We start from the raw sequence: 17,461 nt of genomic DNA on the forward strand, positions 1-17,461 counted from the left end.
TGCTATGTTACAAGTTTTTACTGGTAGGATTTTTATAAATAAAAATTAAAAATGAAATAAGGACATACAATAACCCTAACGGCAAATCTGCTGAAGTTTAATCAAAAGCACCGCACAACTTAGATGTGTTCCATCCCCCACACCCTCGATAATAGCCAAACGCGAACACTGCTTACAGTAAGTTTCTAAGGTTTGAACTTTGAATGTCTTTTTGCTGTGACTCCAGAATTTTAATTTAATGTGAAAATCTGATGTGATTCTTTGTAGCTGGATTGGTTAGCCCCAAGCACATCAGGTTGGTCCCTCCTTTTTGGGCTTTAACAATAAAGGTTCAACCCACCATTCTCAACCAATAGGAAGATCCCAAACTGGTACACACCTACTTCCCCTAGGTATAAAACAAAGTTAACTCTGACAGTAAAATGTTCATCTAAGCAGCACTCATTTGCTATTAAAGCTTTGGAAAGAAGACTGAGAATGGTGTTTTTCTTTACTCCTCTGAAAATAGGAGCCCAACCAAAAAAACAAAGGCTGGGATTTATCTTTTATTCATCTGGACAGTCTTTATCATGACTCTGAGGATACCCAGATTTGAGCTCAAATGCTCCACCAAGAGCACCCAGAACAGCCGGTATAATATGAATTACAGAAGCTGGCTAAAGATCCATTCTCAAAAGTACCAAGAACCACAAGGAAAGACGAACATAAATTCCAAACAACTTGGGTGATGGAATGATCTACACAGCAACCAGGAAACCTGGTTCTAATCATCCCTCTACTTAGAACATACAATAGATGTCATTTCTTGACTTACTAAGTTGTCCTGTTATTCAGCTATTATGGGAAGAGGCAACAATACTTTTAATAGATATGGGACTATTTGAAACCAAACTTCTTAAATTCAGAAAGTTAGAACTTGAGAATGGTTATTTTCTCGAGTGTATAAAGAACAAACAAGTACCGAAGGGACATAGATCCTGGAAGTTCCCGAGCGGACTGATTCCAAATTCACCCCTGCAAAATAAGTTGCTTGAATTATTTGATCGGCAAGGATGTGAACTAATGGAGCTACTGATGAAACATAATCAAAAATTGTTGGACAGTCTCAATAGGGAGATACTTGATCTTGAACAAACTATCACCAGTGATTTGCTCTTCCAGGACTCTTTAGAGAAATATAAAAAAAAATATTTGTTAATGTTGACAAGATTACCTATGACATTAAACCTTGCAAAGAAAAGAAACTGGAGAGAGACAGACTTGAAAACCAAAGGGCATGTGCTTACCCTTTTCCTGTTTACTGTGGTGAGAATTAAAATGACCTGGGGTGAATAATCAAAATGGTAATTCAATGGTACACATTCCTATGAGGAAGAAGCTCCCCCTTTAGAGCAAGTACCTTTAAGGAGTTTGGAGAGGTTGAGGAATTGCAATGCCGTACAACAGACAACACAGAGCCAACACAGGGGCATGCCGGCATTTCGCCCTCAACATCACGGATCGAAGGGCATGTTTAAGTGAATGGGAGTCAAACATTTTACCTCTATCCCCAGAATATGACAGGAACGAAGGATGACATATATCAATTAATAGCAGAGGTGACTTTAAAATTTATAATTATACTGATGCCAAGTATGGCAAATACTACTGTGATTTGTTATGTAAAGGTTTCAGTTTTGTTCCATTGTCTACAATTAAAATAGAGAATGTCATAATAGATTTAAAAATGTTCCTAAGGAAGATGAATTTTAAATTTTATTTTCAGAATCATAAGAATTTTATGACTAATAACAGATTGGTTAGAAAAAGTATATTCAACCTCCCTTTGCAATTACCATTAATTTTGTTTGAGAAGTTGTGCAAACTTGATTTTAGGGCCCTTATTAACAATTCTAAGGGCAAAACAGAACACAATCTCAACAAAGTGGAGTACTTGTTACTTAAAGGTTTAAGTAATGACAAAAGTATAAGGTTAATGAAGCCAGATAATTGCAGGGGGCTTGCCATTATGAGTAAGGTGGATTATTGTAACAAATGAACATTTTATTGTTTGACACAGATTTTTACGAAGACTCTTCCTTGAATGCGGTCAACATCTCTTATGCATAAACTGACTACTTGTTAAAGGACATGTTTGACCAGGGTTCTATTTCTTATGACCTTTTGAAGTTTTTAACTTATGAGTATCCAACAGTGCCTTCCATTTTCAGGATACCCAAGATGCATATAAATGTATCTTGGATCCCCCTATGAGGCCAATAGTGAATGCGGGTAAGGCCAAAATACATCCTTTGGCTTGTATTGATTGTCAGTTAAAAAGATGTTTGGGCTCATTCAACCATTTCTGCAGGGATTACTGGGATTTTCTCACTAAAGGGACCTAGAATTTTCTGAAGATTTGATGTTATGAATTTGTTCACTGTTATTCCGCATGAATTGGGAATTGAATGGTTTCATGACTTTCTGCCACTTCTACTGACTTTAACAATGATGAAGTTAATGTAATGACTACACTTGTGGAGATTATGTTAAAAAAATAACTTTGTTTACTTTGAGGGTCAGCATTTTCTCCAGAAACGGGGGGGGGGGGGGGTGGAATGGGGAAGCCTGTGTCCCAATATTTTCCAACATTATTATGTTGAAATGGGAAAAAAAGATATTTATTTAGCACTTTTTCTCCACCTCCATGGGGTTTGTATGCCCGTTTTTTGGATGATATTTTTATAGCAAGAAAAAAAAACAGAGGATGAGATTCCAACTTTTATAGACTATCGTAACAATACTGCCTCCTTTTTTAAATTTACCTCTGTCGGTAGTAGTACTAACATCAGTTACTTGGATGTGGAAATTAGTAAGGATTATGTCAATAGAAGATACACGAGTAATATCTACAGGAAACCCACTTACTCCAATTGTTTTTTTACACTATGACAGTTGGCATCCTGCCCATCAAAAGCGGGGTCTCTTTAAAGGGCAATATGTGAGATTAGCCCGAATGATTTCAGAGAAAGACATTTTTCTAAAGGAAGGCACTAAGTTGTATGTTTTATGCTGCAGGATATTCTGTTTAGTTAGTATAGAATATTTTCCAAAAAGTATGTAGGAAGAGGGATATTGGTTTATATCGACTACTTTTAAGGTTTGTACAGTTCAGTGAGTCTGACAGCGTCTCTGCCTCCCCACCAAATACTGGTGAGTTTGTGCACTCACTTGTTACCACTTTTACCTTAGAACACCAGGATATTATAGCAATCTTGAAAAAGAAATGGAACATCTTTTCATGTTTTGATGGTGTTCTTGGTTTAGTGGGTAAACAACCTACGGTTGTGTTTAGGAAAGGGAAATTACTGAAAACTATTTGGAATATGATGTGCACTCACCTTTAGTAACCAGTTTAAAAAAAAATTATGGACCTTCAGATGTGGTTCCTGCCCCCAGTGCAAATACATTTTAGTTAAAAATACCATGATGGTGAATAAGAAGACAGCTTTTCACGGTACATGCAACTCTATGGGGTTGGTATATCGCACAATGTCAAGGTTGTTCATGTTTTTCTGTGGGTAAAACCCAGAAGCGATTTAGAGATCACATCTATGAACATACGTATGAAAATAAACACAAGTGACAAAATAATGCTTTATTTAAGCATATCGTTAATTTTACACGTGAATTTTTATTTTATGGGGTTTAGATGATTTACAAAAATCCTAGAGGTGGTCCTTGGATTGATTATTTGGAGGCAAAGGAGTTATTATGGCAGATCAGACTCAATGCACATGTGTTCCCTGGTTTGAACGAACAATTATGTATATCTAGTATGCTGAAATTGAGATCTTATATCATTTAACAAGTCAAGCAAAAAAATTCTTGTTTTATGAAATTGATGAGTTATTTCTTAGGTTAATTAAAGTGGTGTAGATATATATGCCTTTGTGTGTGTTTTTTTATAATAAGTTATTTGTTTTATATGTGTTTCTTTAAAATGATTTGTGATTCATTTTATTTATTGGTCAGAATTGTAACATGCGACTAACATGAGGGAGATTTAAATGAGAAAGTCTACTGTTTGATTCTGAGGAAGTCTTTGTTACATTCCGACGAAAGAGTTTAATCTGTTCCTGTGTTTTATGTTTCAATAAACGTTTTTTTTTTAGATTGGGTTTCCTGGTTGCTGTGTGGGTCGTTCCGTCACCCAAGTTGCTGTTTAAAACGAAAGATCCATTCTCCCAGCTATAACCAGGCTATACAGTCTTTTTAAATGCTCCTTGGATACAGTCTTTTTAAAGACTGGACAGGCCCATGAGGCCAACTTTTTAGAAACCTAGCCCCTCTCAAACAACTTAGGAAAGAAGGGGGAATCTAGACACCAGTAGGATAGAAGGCATCAAATGGGGGGGGGGGGGTGAATCCTTATTCATCCTTGCCTACCCTACACTAACAAAAAGGCCTCCTCTTAGATTTTCCTTTGAATGGGTAGAATTTCGAGAACTTTCTTCCTTTGGTGAGATGAAAGAAGGAAAAATTGTATGTAATAACCTCTGGATATTATTCTTAGCACCTATGTGTCTTGTATTATATGTGCCCAGGCATCTGGGTGCAAAGACAATTGACCCCCAACTGCCTCCAGATTTGGACAGTCCGGCAGCACTTCAGGAGTGCTGAAAAGGCCTATCTGAAAAAGAATCCCTGAAGCACTGGTTCTGTGAACCTCCATTGTCTCTAGGGTGATGTCTACCATTAAAAAGTTTCTCCTCTGCCTCTGGAGAAATTATCCGCACGTGAATCTTGGAAAGGTCCCTGAGATTTACAGAACCACAGCTTCTTACAGCCTCTATGATTGCTAGAAATGGTTCACTGAGGTGTAGAAAACTTGATTCCCAAGGCAGACAGAGTCTTTCCATTTGCTTGCTGCTGGTAAGCATATCTTTTACTGATGGCCCAAACAAGGAAGTGCCATCAAATGGGGCTTTAATAAAGGACATCTTAAATGACTCCGGAAAGTTGCATAGCCACATCCAGGCATGTCTCCTTATGGCAACAGCTGCTCGTGACGTACATTAAGCTGTGTGATGGATCAACCTCATCAAAGCATTTGATATGGATAATAGAGTGGCCAGTTGTGAAGATGTTCTTTTGAAGTCCTCAACAGACATGGACTCTCAGACAGTATTTGAAAACTCTTTTGTCAATTCTCTCTGAAGCCTAGTAAAATGTGCCAGGTAGTTTAGTGACCTCAGATTGAAGGTTGCTGAGGCAGACTCGCTTTCCAAATCTGTCCAATGCTCTAGACTCCCTGTTTGACGGGTGGGCAGAAGAGTTCTGCTCTGCGAGCTCTTTCTTGGTGGCTGCCACTGCCAACACCACCATAGCATTAACTGGGACTCCTTTGCTCCAGTGCGATCTGTCTGCTGGTGGGGCTAAAAATTTAAGTCTATTGGGAATGGGCTCGACGGTATCCAGCTCCTTCCATGCCAGGCATGAAAACCAAATCAATAAGTTAATCCTCCAGGGGATAACCCAAGATGTAAACAGGCCAGAACCAAAAGCGCCCAAAAATACTGATTCTTCTCATGAGGGATTTTGGGAAGACCAACCACCTTTTTCTTTCAGGATCTCAAAAATATCTCCAAAGGAGAAGTCATCTGGCAATGACCTGGGGGACCCCTCTCCTTCATCAGAATTGATATCCTCCATTGGAAACTTCATAAGGGAATCAATGCGTCTTCTTTTGCATGTTTTCTTCCAGTGCACCTCTTCCCATGGGGTGTTCAGGTGAGGTATCAGAAGAGAGGGGAAGTTCATCTACAGGAACTGACTGGAGAATTATTGATACTGGCTGTCCCTGTTGAAAAGGCCTGACCGACTCACAGCTCAGTTGGAACCAATGAGAGAAAAGGGGTAGGATCCAAAACATGAGAAGACAGTTCTCTTTGGAGAGAAAAAGCCCTTTCTGCCACCTCAAAAGCCGATGTACCCAGAAAGGTTTCAACCCACCTTCTCAGAGCTGAATCTCCTGACAAAGGTAGATCTAGGCCACCCTTGCAGCTCTGTCTCGGAGGTGGAATCAGATCCATAAAGACCAGGGCCAAGGCTCCAAAGGGAAGGGACAAAACAGACAAAATCAGATGCAAACTTATCCCCTTGGATCCGATGCAGACAATTCGGCTCCTAGACCCATTCTGATCAGAAGCAGCCAAGGAAATAGTTGGAGCAGATGAAGAAGCTCTCCTCGGATCTGACACCAGACCTCTAGGGGTTTTGGATCCTGGGACTCCGAAACCACTGGATGGATTGGAGAAATTCTAAGATGGTCTTTCACATGGCAGGCATACTCACGGATCTAACAGGGGATGGAGCTTGTAAGACCCCCATCTGGATTTGAGCTCTGAGAAACTTTTGCATCATCCTATCCACATCTACTTCCAACAAGCTTCTGGAGGAGCTAGAGGAAGTAGTCGATGGGGGACTTGAATGCTTCTTTGGAGTCTGAAGAAACAGAGATGGCACGGTGGGTGAAAATGGCTTGATGGCAAACTCTTTGTTTGGTACTCCTATAACAGGTACCCAGCTTTGGATCTGATGACCTAGGATCCAAGGGGGGTAATGCTGGACTTATAGTTTTAACAGATGGAGCTGAAGCCTTAAGATCTGATGGCTTCAAATCCGACTGTTGATCTAGGATCCAAGTGGGGTACTGTTGGACTTACAGATCTGATGTTGTCTCTTTCATTCCTCCTCACATATGGGCTACAGATCTGACCCTCAGATCCAACTCGGACGCATTTCTTCAGACTAGGATCCAAGTCTTGAGCTCCTCCTACTTCCCACAATGCCCTGCACTCCAACCAATCTACCCAGATTTCATTTGCTGCTAGCAGAGTCGGACATGATCGTGTAGTCTTGAGCAGTTTAAAGGAGCTTTTGAGTTCTTCTCATCAGATAAGTGGCTTTCTCTTCAGTTTCATAGTTCTAGTTTACCTTCCTCCCCTCCCTTTTTCTGGTGTGCATGGTATGTAGCTTTCCCTTGCCTTAATGGCAGTTTGTTTATTGTCTTCCTGTGCTCTGGGTAGCTGTTAGCTAATAAGCTCCTCTTTTTTTCTTTTTTCTCTTTACTATCCTGCTAAAAAAAAAAAAGGTATTTTAAAACATTAGTGGTTAACTCTTGTCGGGTTTACTTAGTTTAGCTAGCTGTGTGCTGTTTGATTCTTCTCGGGCTGTTCTCCCGCACTTTCTCCTTGTGTGTGTGGTGTAGTGTATCTACATGGCTGACAAACCCTCTGGTTTGAAAAGGTGCTCAGAATGCATCCATAAGTTCCCACATTCCAATGCATATTCTGTGTGTATACTGTTTGGGTGCAGAGCACGTGTAGTCGGTCTGCTCTATTTGTGAAAGTTTCAATCCCACAGCTATCACTGCCCTCAGAAACACGCTGATTCTGTAGAGCCTTTTGCCCACTTCCTCTTCAGGGGCTTAAAACCCCTCCAAAAGACTTTTGGGGTCCTCTAACTCCAAGAAGCACCCTCATAAATCTTTGAGAGCATCTTTAGAGCCACCTGCCAAGGTTGGGAGCCCCTGGATCCAACCACTTCAGATCCCAGATGTATTTCTGCTGCGGTGGAGCCGTAGCACTCCTTGGATCATCAGGGTCACACTTGATCTTCAGTTCCCCTGAAGCCGGCCCTCCACCTCGGATCCTAAGCCTATGGATCCTATAACAAGGGTCCTACTCCTGTACTGGGTTTTGAGTCAGCTCCTTCCTTTGGGCTGCAGCAGACTCCCTTTAGGCACTCCAGACCCCCGTCAGTGGCTTCCTCCAGGTCTTCTAGGAGTCTTTCCGAGGGCAATGTGGACAGGAAGATTAGAAAGATTCTCAAGACTCAGATCCAGCTGGGGGTCTTCACGTCATCCCCTGTGGATTCTGCGAGTGTCTCTCTCCAAGTCCAGTCTTCTTCTCCACTCCGTCCCTTGGCTTCCAAGTCTCAGGATTGTAGCCAACCGAGGGATCCAGGGTCAAGTGTACAAACAGTCCCTTCCTCCACTCTGTTGCCTTGCCCTCCTCAGCTCCATTGTCTTCAGATAGCGGGTCTCGGATCTGGGATGTCCCTGTCAGATCTGGGGGAAGGGGTTTGGCTCCTACTTTGGCAGAGCCCTCTCTTCACCTTGGAGCTGGACAGTTTGGGTCCGATTCTACCAGGGACCCAGGGGTCGGGGATCCCAGCCCTCTTTTCTTCTGTAGCCTCTGCTCCGGTGGCATCAGGGAGGGATCTCCAGGTACCTCTGTGTTCCTAGTGGTAGAAAGGGCTTTCTCTAACCATAGGAATCCAGTCTCTTTGAGCTAGAACCCTTCCTGTTGACTTCCCTTGGATCAGAGTCTTGAGCCTGTCATTCCTGCCCTGAGTAAACCCGTCCAGACTGGCCTCCAAACACTTCCCCAAGAGGGAGTACCCTCTTCTTCTGAGATTTCCCCTGAGCATCCCACAGAGGAAATTACTTGTAAGAGGATGTGCAAAAGGAGGCACATTGACTCCCCCACGGAGTCCATCACTGAGTATATGGACTTTGATGAAGGGGAAGCACCCCCCAGATCACCACCAGAGGGTATCTCCTTTGGAGACATTTTAGAGATCCTGCAGCAAATAGGTGGTTGGTCAGCCCAACCTACATCCTCAGAGGTGTCTGTATTTTGAAGGCCTTCGGGACAGGCCCATCTACATCCTAGGTGATTCCCTCAGCAGACGAGCTCATGGATTTGGTGTCTAGCCAGGCCTGGAAGGATCCGGACTCCCCAAGTGCCTGGACAAATTTGTATCTCCCCCTAAAGACAAACTTTACTGGACCAAGGGTATTCCAGTGAATGCAATGGTTGTGGCATCAGCTAACAAAAAGAAGCCAGCAGAACTGAGCTCCACTGTCCAGCCACAGAACAGGGAGTCCACAGCAATGGACAGATTTGGTAAGCGAGTTTACACCTCGGCCACTTTCTTCCTGAGGGTGTTGAACTACCTGGCACATTTTACTCGCTTGTAGAGGAACCTGGTGAAAGAGCTATGAGATTCTCTGGCGCAGACCATGTCACCAGAGGACTTTAAGAAGGTCTCTCTCGGACTGGCCACTCCTTCGTCTTTGTCCAAGTCTTCCAAGAGGCTGATTTCCCATTCTAAGGAAGATGCCTCTCAGGCAGCTGGCTCAGGCATTGCTATTTGGAGACATGCCTGGATGAGGCTTTGTGATTTCACAGAGCCCTTTAAGGCATCCTTTATTAACACCTGCTTCGATGGATCCTCGCTCTTTGGTCCATCAGTCAGAGAGACCCTAACACACAGTGAGCAAGAAGGGAAGACCTTAGCTGCCATCTGGGTGAAGTTTTCCACTCCACAGTGGACCTTTTCTAGAAACCAGCACAGTGGAAAGAACACCCGGTTCCAAAAATCCCAGGAGTCATCCCAAGATCAAGACAAGGATTCTTCCTCTAGGGGGAGAGGAGGAAATTTCAATGTGAGATGCCACCCAGGGGCAAAGGGGTCCACAGAATCAGGGTTTCAGTGAACCTTTCTCTGATAGGTCCTACCAGCACTCTTGAAGCGCTGCCCAGCTGCTCAACTCTGGAAGCAGTCGGGGGTCGGTTTTCTCTGCACCCTACCACCTGGCTGCCTGGACCGATATAACACAAAATAAGTGGGTGCTAAAGATTATATCTAGAGGCTATGTTATTCCCCTTTTACCTTCTTCCTCCAGAAAGGTCAGGGAGACTTCCCCAATGTTCCACCCAGTCAGAGTGAGTTGACAGTAGCAGAAATTGTAAAAGTAATGCAAAAAAAGAATCATCCAGGAGGTCCTGACTGGACAAAGAGGATTCAGAATTTACTCTCTCTCCTTTTTAGTGCCAAAGAAAACCAGGACTTGCGATCCATTTTGGATCTAAGCAAATTAAATTTGCTTGTAAAGAAAGCAAAGTTCCTAATGATGGCGGTTCAGACCATTCTACCGCTGCTGCAGAAGGATGATTGGATGTGCTCAGTGGACTTAAAGGATTCATACTATCACATCAAAACAGACAGATGCTCCAGGAGTCATCTGCTCTTCCAGCTGGGAGCCAGTAATTTTTACTTCAGGGCTCTGCCTTTTGGACTCTCCTCAGCACCCAGGGTGTTTACCAAGTGCACGGCAGTAGTCACAGCTCACCTATGACTGCACGGATTCCAGGTGTTTCCTTACCTGGATGACTGGCTCTTTACTGCCCCAACCAAGCATCAACTGCTACAGGCCAAGGATTACTTCTTCAACCTTGCCAATCAACTGAGTATCACCCTAAATCTGGCAAAGTTGAACCTATCTCCTCTGCAGATTTTAGACTTCATTGGAGCTACCTTCGACACAGTGAATCAGACTGCCACTCTTCCCCATCATCGCATTCAAACAATGACAGATCATGTCCGAACCGTACTGTATCTAGCTTCTCCATTGGCAAGGCTAATACTCCAGGCACTAGGACCTATGGTGGCTGCTATCCCATTAGTTCCTCTTGCAATGTATTTTATGAAAGTCCTTTAGTGGACCCTGGCTGCTCAATGGTCTACATTCTACCAGCCTCTATCTGTTCCTATCAAGCTGACTTCAGTTTGCCAAAGGCACCTATAACAGTGGTTACTGTCGGACAACTTGACGTTAGGTAGACCTTTCTTTCTTCGACCCCCTCAGCCACAGTGACCATGGCTCCTTCCCAGTAGGGGGAAGGGGGCGTATTACAAGGGAAAGATGGTCTAAGGCACATGGTCACACATAGAGCCCAGACTGCACATCAGTGTTCTGGAGATGAAAGCAGTCCTTCTCATGATGCAAGCCTTTCAGGACGTTCTCCCTCTAGTAATGATTGAGATTCACACAGACAACATGTCGGTGGTATGGTACATCAAGAAACAAGGAGGAACCTACTCTTACCTACTGTGAAGAGGTCATGAGGATTTGGGAACTGGCAATGTCTTTGGACCATTTTCTGCTTGCAACACACAAACCCGGGGAAATTCAGTGACAGAGAAGCTCAGCAAGTCCATTCTGACCCCTTACGAGTGGTGCATCAATCAATCTGTAGTGGACTTGATCTTCAGCCATTGGGGCCAACCTTGCTGCGACCTATTTGCATACCCCCAGAACAAGTGCAGCAACTACTTCGCTCCGATACCCTACTTCACTCTGGTCCCCAGTCTCCTCTAAGCTTATCTCCTACTACCTTTGATCCCAAAGTTTCTCCAGAAAGCAAAGCATCTCAAGTCCTCGGTAATCCTCATTGCTCCTTATTGGCCTAGTTAGATTTGGTCCCACTTCCTCTTCCTCTTGTCTCATCTGAAGTGTCCTCCATGGATTCTAAAGCCCAAACAGGACCTCCTTTGTCACCCGATAGAGGGTCTTCAACCCAAACTGATGCCCCTCAAACTGACTGCTTGGTTTCTCCTCTTCCAGTGATTGTTCAAAGGTCTAGACTTGCCTCTCTAGCTGCAAAGAATGTTTATGGGAGTAAACAGAAGAGATTTGTTTTCTGTGCTTCTAAAGAGAACATTGACCCTTTTTCGGCACTGATTTCAGATATCCTTCTCTTCCCTATGTCTCTTTTCAAAGAAGGAGCTAGCTTCTCTACTATCAAACTTCAATTGGAAGCCATCTCTATTTTTAATTCCAGCAATGTTTTCAGTTCCCCATTCAACTTCCAAACTGTGCAAGGCCTTCTTGAAGGGGAACTTTCTCCTCAGGCCACCAGTAAAGGATCCTTCCCCACCATGGGATCTCACTGTGGTTTTGCAATGCTTAAGTCAAAAAACATTTGAACCAGCGGGTGATTGTTACTTAAAGTTTCTTTCATGGAAGATGGTCTTTGTCATTGCCATCACCTCAGCAAAAAGAATCTTGTAAATTTATACCTTGTCGTCTAAGCCTCCTCACATTATTTTCCACAAGGATGGAGTGTCCCTTTGTACAGCCCAAGGTAGCTACAGAATACAGTCTTAACCAGACTATTCAACTACCAGTTTTCTTTCCAAATTTATCTGAGTGAGAACATTTGTTGCATTTGCTTGACGTTCACAGGCAGTCACATTTTTACCTGCACAGGATGAAACCCTCGAAAATCAGAACAGTTACTTGTTGCCTTTCTCTCCTAGCCGTCTAGGTCAGACAGTTTCAAAGGTTACTCTCACTAAGTGGATTACAGATTGTATTACCTTGATTTATACCAAGAATTGATTACAGCAACCTTGTCCTCCTAAGACCCACTCTACTAACTCTATATCCACCAAATCCACTTTTTCTTCCAGAGCTTCTTGAGATGATATATGTGCAGCAGCCACCTGGTCTAAGGCTCACACATTTGTCTCATATTACAAATTAGACCTCGTTTCCCAAAGCAGAGCTTCATTCAGTTCAGCAGTGCTCCGGCATATCCTTCCTTGAGACCACCCAGAAGTTGTGTAGCTGGGACTCTTCCCATATGTGAAGAGGAATGAAAGAGACAACATCAGATTTATTAGTTATGTACTTACCATAACTTGGTATCTGTGTTGTCTTCTTTCCTTCCTCCTCACCTTCCCACCCTGCCATCCCCCTTCCTAGTGCTCTAGAAGACCTGGAGAGAACTTCTCAGGAATGGCTGCTCCTGGTTTTGAGCCTCTGGCTATTGATGCATTCTCATTTCCTTCCATCTTCCCTGCTCTCTTTTCTCTTATGGGTAGCAAACTCAATCTGAAGATGTTGGTTGGAGTGCGGGCCATTGTGGGACGTGGGTCGAGCTTAAGATTTGGATCCTAGTCTGAAGAAATGCGTCCGAGTCGGATCTGTGGGTCAGATCCATAATCCATACGTCAGGAGGAATGAAAGAAGACAACACAGATACCAAGTTATGGTAAGTACATAACTAATAATTATAACAGATGCAGCCGAAGCCTTAGGATCCAATAGTTTTGGATGTGATCATTGAGTCTTTGGCCGAAATTTTTCTTCTTCTTTTTTGCAAGGAAGGCTCTGATGAAGACCTGGGGGTACTTTGGAGGGGAGCATTACCTGTGCTCCAGAGGAGCAGACTTACTAGTCTTTGAGAGGGTTTGTGCCCCTGAAGAAGATATAGAAGGAAGAAGACCCCTTAAAATAAGTTTATTGTGTCTGTCTGCCAGAGCTCTTGGATTAAAAATAGAGCAGATCTTGTAAGATGTGTCCAAGTGCCTGGCCCCAACACAGTACACACACTCCTTGTGGGCACTTGAGTTTGGGATTTTATGCCCACAAGAAGTGCATTTCTTAAATCCTGTTAGTTTGTCTGACATGTTAAATGAGAAAATTAGAAAAAAAAGGACAAACTGTGAAAAGGTAAACTACTAATAAAGTTTTTTTTTTGTAAGACAAAGAAAGAAGGAAGAAGGGAAGGAAGGTTGATTACCAATGATGGTAAACTAAGGAAATACTCTGTAAAGAAAAAAGGGTAATCAGAAATACCAACAATGGTAAAGTGCAATTACTATAACAATAGTAAAGAAAATAGGAAAATCCTAATGACCAGCGAGAAACTAAGAGGGAGGATAGCAAACTAGCTAAATAAGAAATGAAATTTAAGGGACAAATTGTTGAAAGTTGAATAACTCAAAAAATATCTGTATTACAGCTCAAGAGTAGAACCTGCATCTAATTGCGATGGTGTCAAATGAGATCTGGGGCAATGGGGATGGAATATGACATTATGGGTACAGGGAGGAGCTCGAGAGTTGGATCTGAAGTCTGGAATATGCATCAGAGTCAGATCTGAGGGTTAGATCCAAACCCATATGTTGAGGAAGAATGAAAAGGACATCAGATGGAGCCATTTACATGTTTGTACAGGGTTTCTGCAAATAATTCTGCATAGGTAGCTGTGTTCTTGTGGGTTTGGGGGAGCCATGAATTTTAAAAACTGTCACCTAGTAGGATGCAGCTTACTTTAGTATAGTTTGTAACTGTTACAGGTCCAATACATCTGATCGTCTGTTTGGGGAGTGCACTATCTGGTCCAGGGTGTTTTTGTTGATAAAGTCTAGGAAACATTGTGCCTGTGAGATAGAGGCATGTGTTTCTCAGTCTATAGATGAATGCAGTCTCCCAAGAATAGGGTATTTGGTTAGGTGGTGAGTGTCTCTGGTACGTCTAGCTAAGAGCTGTGAGCTTTGTGAGTCATAGAGGGTGACCAGTAGTTGGCCAGGACATGTTAGGGAATATTGTCTATGGAGACTTGGGCATGGACGAAATCCCGGGCATCATCCTGTTTAACCAACCTAGAGTTGTATTTGCTACTAATGTGGACTGAGACACCTCCACCTTTAGCCTCTGTCTGTGCTGCTGTTAGTTTAAATGTGTGGAAGGCACCGTAGCCCTCCACTGTCGGACTACCTTCTGCAGCTTTAAACCAAGTCTCAGTAACAGCAGAGATGCCTATATTCTCCAGAGTGAGGAGAACTTGTAAGGTATGGAGTTTCTTGTTTAGGCTCCTAACATTGAAAGTACCACCATAAGGTTGCTTTGAGTTTTTTTTTTTCTTTTTATTGCTATGTTGGTAGTTTTGTCATTTGGACAATGCCTAAACAAGGCTCTAAGGGAATGGATAAAGTTTTAGCCAATATCCAAAAGCCAGTGGATGGGAGATGGACAGGTACAGATCATCCTTGGCAAAACAAAGTGGTGTGTTGACAATGTCCTCCTATAAAACTGACATTGTCCTATCTCTCTTTCCTGCTTACCACCAAATATACACATTGTGTTCACTTTTTTCAGCATTTACTCATTTTTACCACTGACACCGATTCACTCACTTGAATCTATTATTGACAAAAAACAATGAAACACTGCTCTGTTCCCCATGACAAATCTATGATATCTTGTGATGGATCCAGCCTTTCAGATGGTTGATGTCACAACACTGAAATCAAAACAGCATCCCTTCATAATTAATGCAGTACCTTTATTATGTCAAAGTTAGCTAATATATATGTAGTACAATTGTTTTCAGAGCAATGTACAAAATGACTGTTCTAGTCTGGCTCAGTAAAATACTCAAAGTAATTTTGAGGGCAAAGAGGCAAGGAGGAATGGATTATTCCCCCTGCATCACTCAACTCTAGTTGTCTTACCCTGATATGATTAAATTCAGTGGAAGTGCATTGAGACCTTTACTTCTGATGATATGAATTTGCTCAGCTCATCTTTAGTGCATTGATCCACTAAACATTCAGTCATTCCAGGACAGTTTGAGACACTTCTAGCTTTCTTTATTTAATATGGAACTTAGATTCCTTACCAAAATATAATGGTCTGTGAGAAGAATAAAAGATGGCAGCAGGTTAAATCTTAGAGGAACATCATCTTCCAATGTAAAGACATGCTCTTTAGAAACGGTTCTTCCTGTATCATCCTAGAAATAAAGCAGATGAAGGATTTTACAGTCTTTGATATATGGAGTACTGCAAATTTAATGGAAATATGAAGGAAAATACTTGTACACACCCCTAAAATGGATGTGGGTACTGACTCTCACCTGGACTTTCACATATATGTAATGCAAGCCTTTGCTGTAAGACATTGGGTCCCATTTCAGGACAAATAGAGGACCAGACGTTGAAACAGCATTACCTAAATCGATACCATCAATACTAACAAGGACAGAAGAGATGCTTGAAGTGGAAAATGCCAAAATTCTGAAGGGAAAGAGCAATAAAAGAGAGTCACCATTGAAAAAGCAACTCCCTTTGAGCAATATTATGACTTTTTTACACTAAATTGCAACCAACACATGTGTTGTGTGTGTGTGTGTGTGTGTGTGTGTGTGTGTGTGTGTGTGTGTGTGTGTGTGTGTATCATTATATAATGAAAACCTCCATTAAGATTAATAATGGACTAGGCTTATATAGGCTCCAGAGCCGTTAGCCTAATACACACCTATGAACTAAGTAAAATAAAACAGCATTGTCTTTGTCTACATGCAGCTATACCTGGCATAAATTGTTTGCCAAAGCAGAAGCAAAACTGAGACTATAAAATATAAAATACATTTTACAATTCATCTAATACTATTTCCTGTTGTTCATACACTTACTTTTACTTTTTGTTGCTTTTTGTCAATCATTTCCACTAAGGACAGTTGACTTCCTGGTGAACATCTATACCTATAAATCCTTCCAAACTGTTCCTTTATACTTGAGAATTGAGGCTGCAGGGGGAGCCACGCTTATATAACTGGCCTAAGGTAGTCTTTTTCACACTTGCTGTAGGCTGCTCTACAAGCTGCCATTTCCTCTGTGGTGTGGTTAAGAAAGTTAAAGTGTTACCACTAGGTAGGTCACATGAGTAACAAGGGAAGTATCTGTTCTCCTAATGAGATGATGATTCATATCCTGCTGTTGTGACACGTGTCCATGTAGCATAATCCCAAAAGCAAAGAAATTACATTTAGTCACCATCAGTACTTGACAGAAGATATTCATCCCTTCATCCCACTCTGCTCAAATGAAAACTGTGTAGTGCAGTCCTTTCTTTGTTAACCTGGCCCATTGGTTGCATCTAATTACTTATCTCTTACCTCCTATCACAAGACTGAAGGTTTTGCCCTTTTACTCATCACATCCCCTTTTTCTGGTGGTCATTCTGCAGCTCCTCCTCCTCAAAGTTCTAATTCCACTTATTGTGGAGGCCTATCTAAAGCCATCCATTGTCTGATGTGTTTCTCAAACTTCTCAGTGCATATTCATACCTCTCAACTTCTTAGCACAAGAAATCTGGACAAATCCAAAAAGAATAGGACAAAGGCCTAAAAACAAGGACAATTTATAAATATTGCTCTTATAAACTTAGAAAGTTGATAGAGTAATAGGTTTTACATTATAATGCATTTTCTGAAGGATATGAAGTTTGAAACTTAAATGTCTTTTTTTTTTACAGGAAACATCTTTATTAAATTATCAAGTGTGACACAGACAATCTTACATTTATATAAATGAAAATAAATCATAGCAGCACAGTCTCAAACATCACACCTTACAAACCGTGCCAACACAACTGTAGCTGCAAACATTGTATCACTTTTAATATACCCAGTCATTGTCAGTCATCCATTGCATAGCTCATTCGGATCCTGACTTCTTTTAAACATCTTTCCTCTTCTGCACGTAGTGGTCCCACATTTCCCATTTTTTCCTGTATAATTTACTCTTACCCTTTTCTAAAGATCCCAGTTCCAGTTGTTTTATCTATGTTACTATCTTTGATACTTCTAGTAAAGTTGGTTAGACTTTGATTTCCATTTTCTAGTTATTGCTTTTTTGGCAGCCATTATAATTAGACTCAGCAAGGCCTTACTATGTCTAGACAATTCCAACTCTGTATCAAAGCTCAAATGAAAATTCCCTAGTCACTCCAGTTTGCTCACCCAGCATCTCTGACAGAGCAGTCTGCAGGGGA

The 17,461-nt window shown here is 41.9% G+C and overlaps 1 protein-coding gene across 1 annotated transcript in view; it reads right to left on the reverse strand.

The window, feature by feature from the left end:
- TMEM62 (transmembrane protein 62) overlaps positions 1 to 17,461 on the reverse strand; it is a 462,564-nt gene that overhangs the window by 163,486 nt on the left and 281,617 nt on the right. The window contains exons 7-8 of the mRNA XM_044073516.1: positions 15,543 to 15,702; positions 15,306 to 15,419 (exon numbers count right to left, since the gene is read on the reverse strand). Coding sequence (XP_043929451.1) covers positions 15,306 to 15,419; positions 15,543 to 15,702 — 274 coding nt within the window. The remainder of the gene's footprint in view (positions 1 to 15,305; positions 15,420 to 15,542; positions 15,703 to 17,461) is intronic.

Source organism: Protopterus annectens, chromosome 6.part0 (genome assembly GCF_019279795.1).
Source record: "Protopterus annectens isolate FY-2018-M chromosome 6.part0, PAN1.0, whole genome shotgun sequence".
NCBI classification, from domain to species: domain Eukaryota; kingdom Metazoa; phylum Chordata; order Ceratodontiformes; family Protopteridae; genus Protopterus; species Protopterus annectens.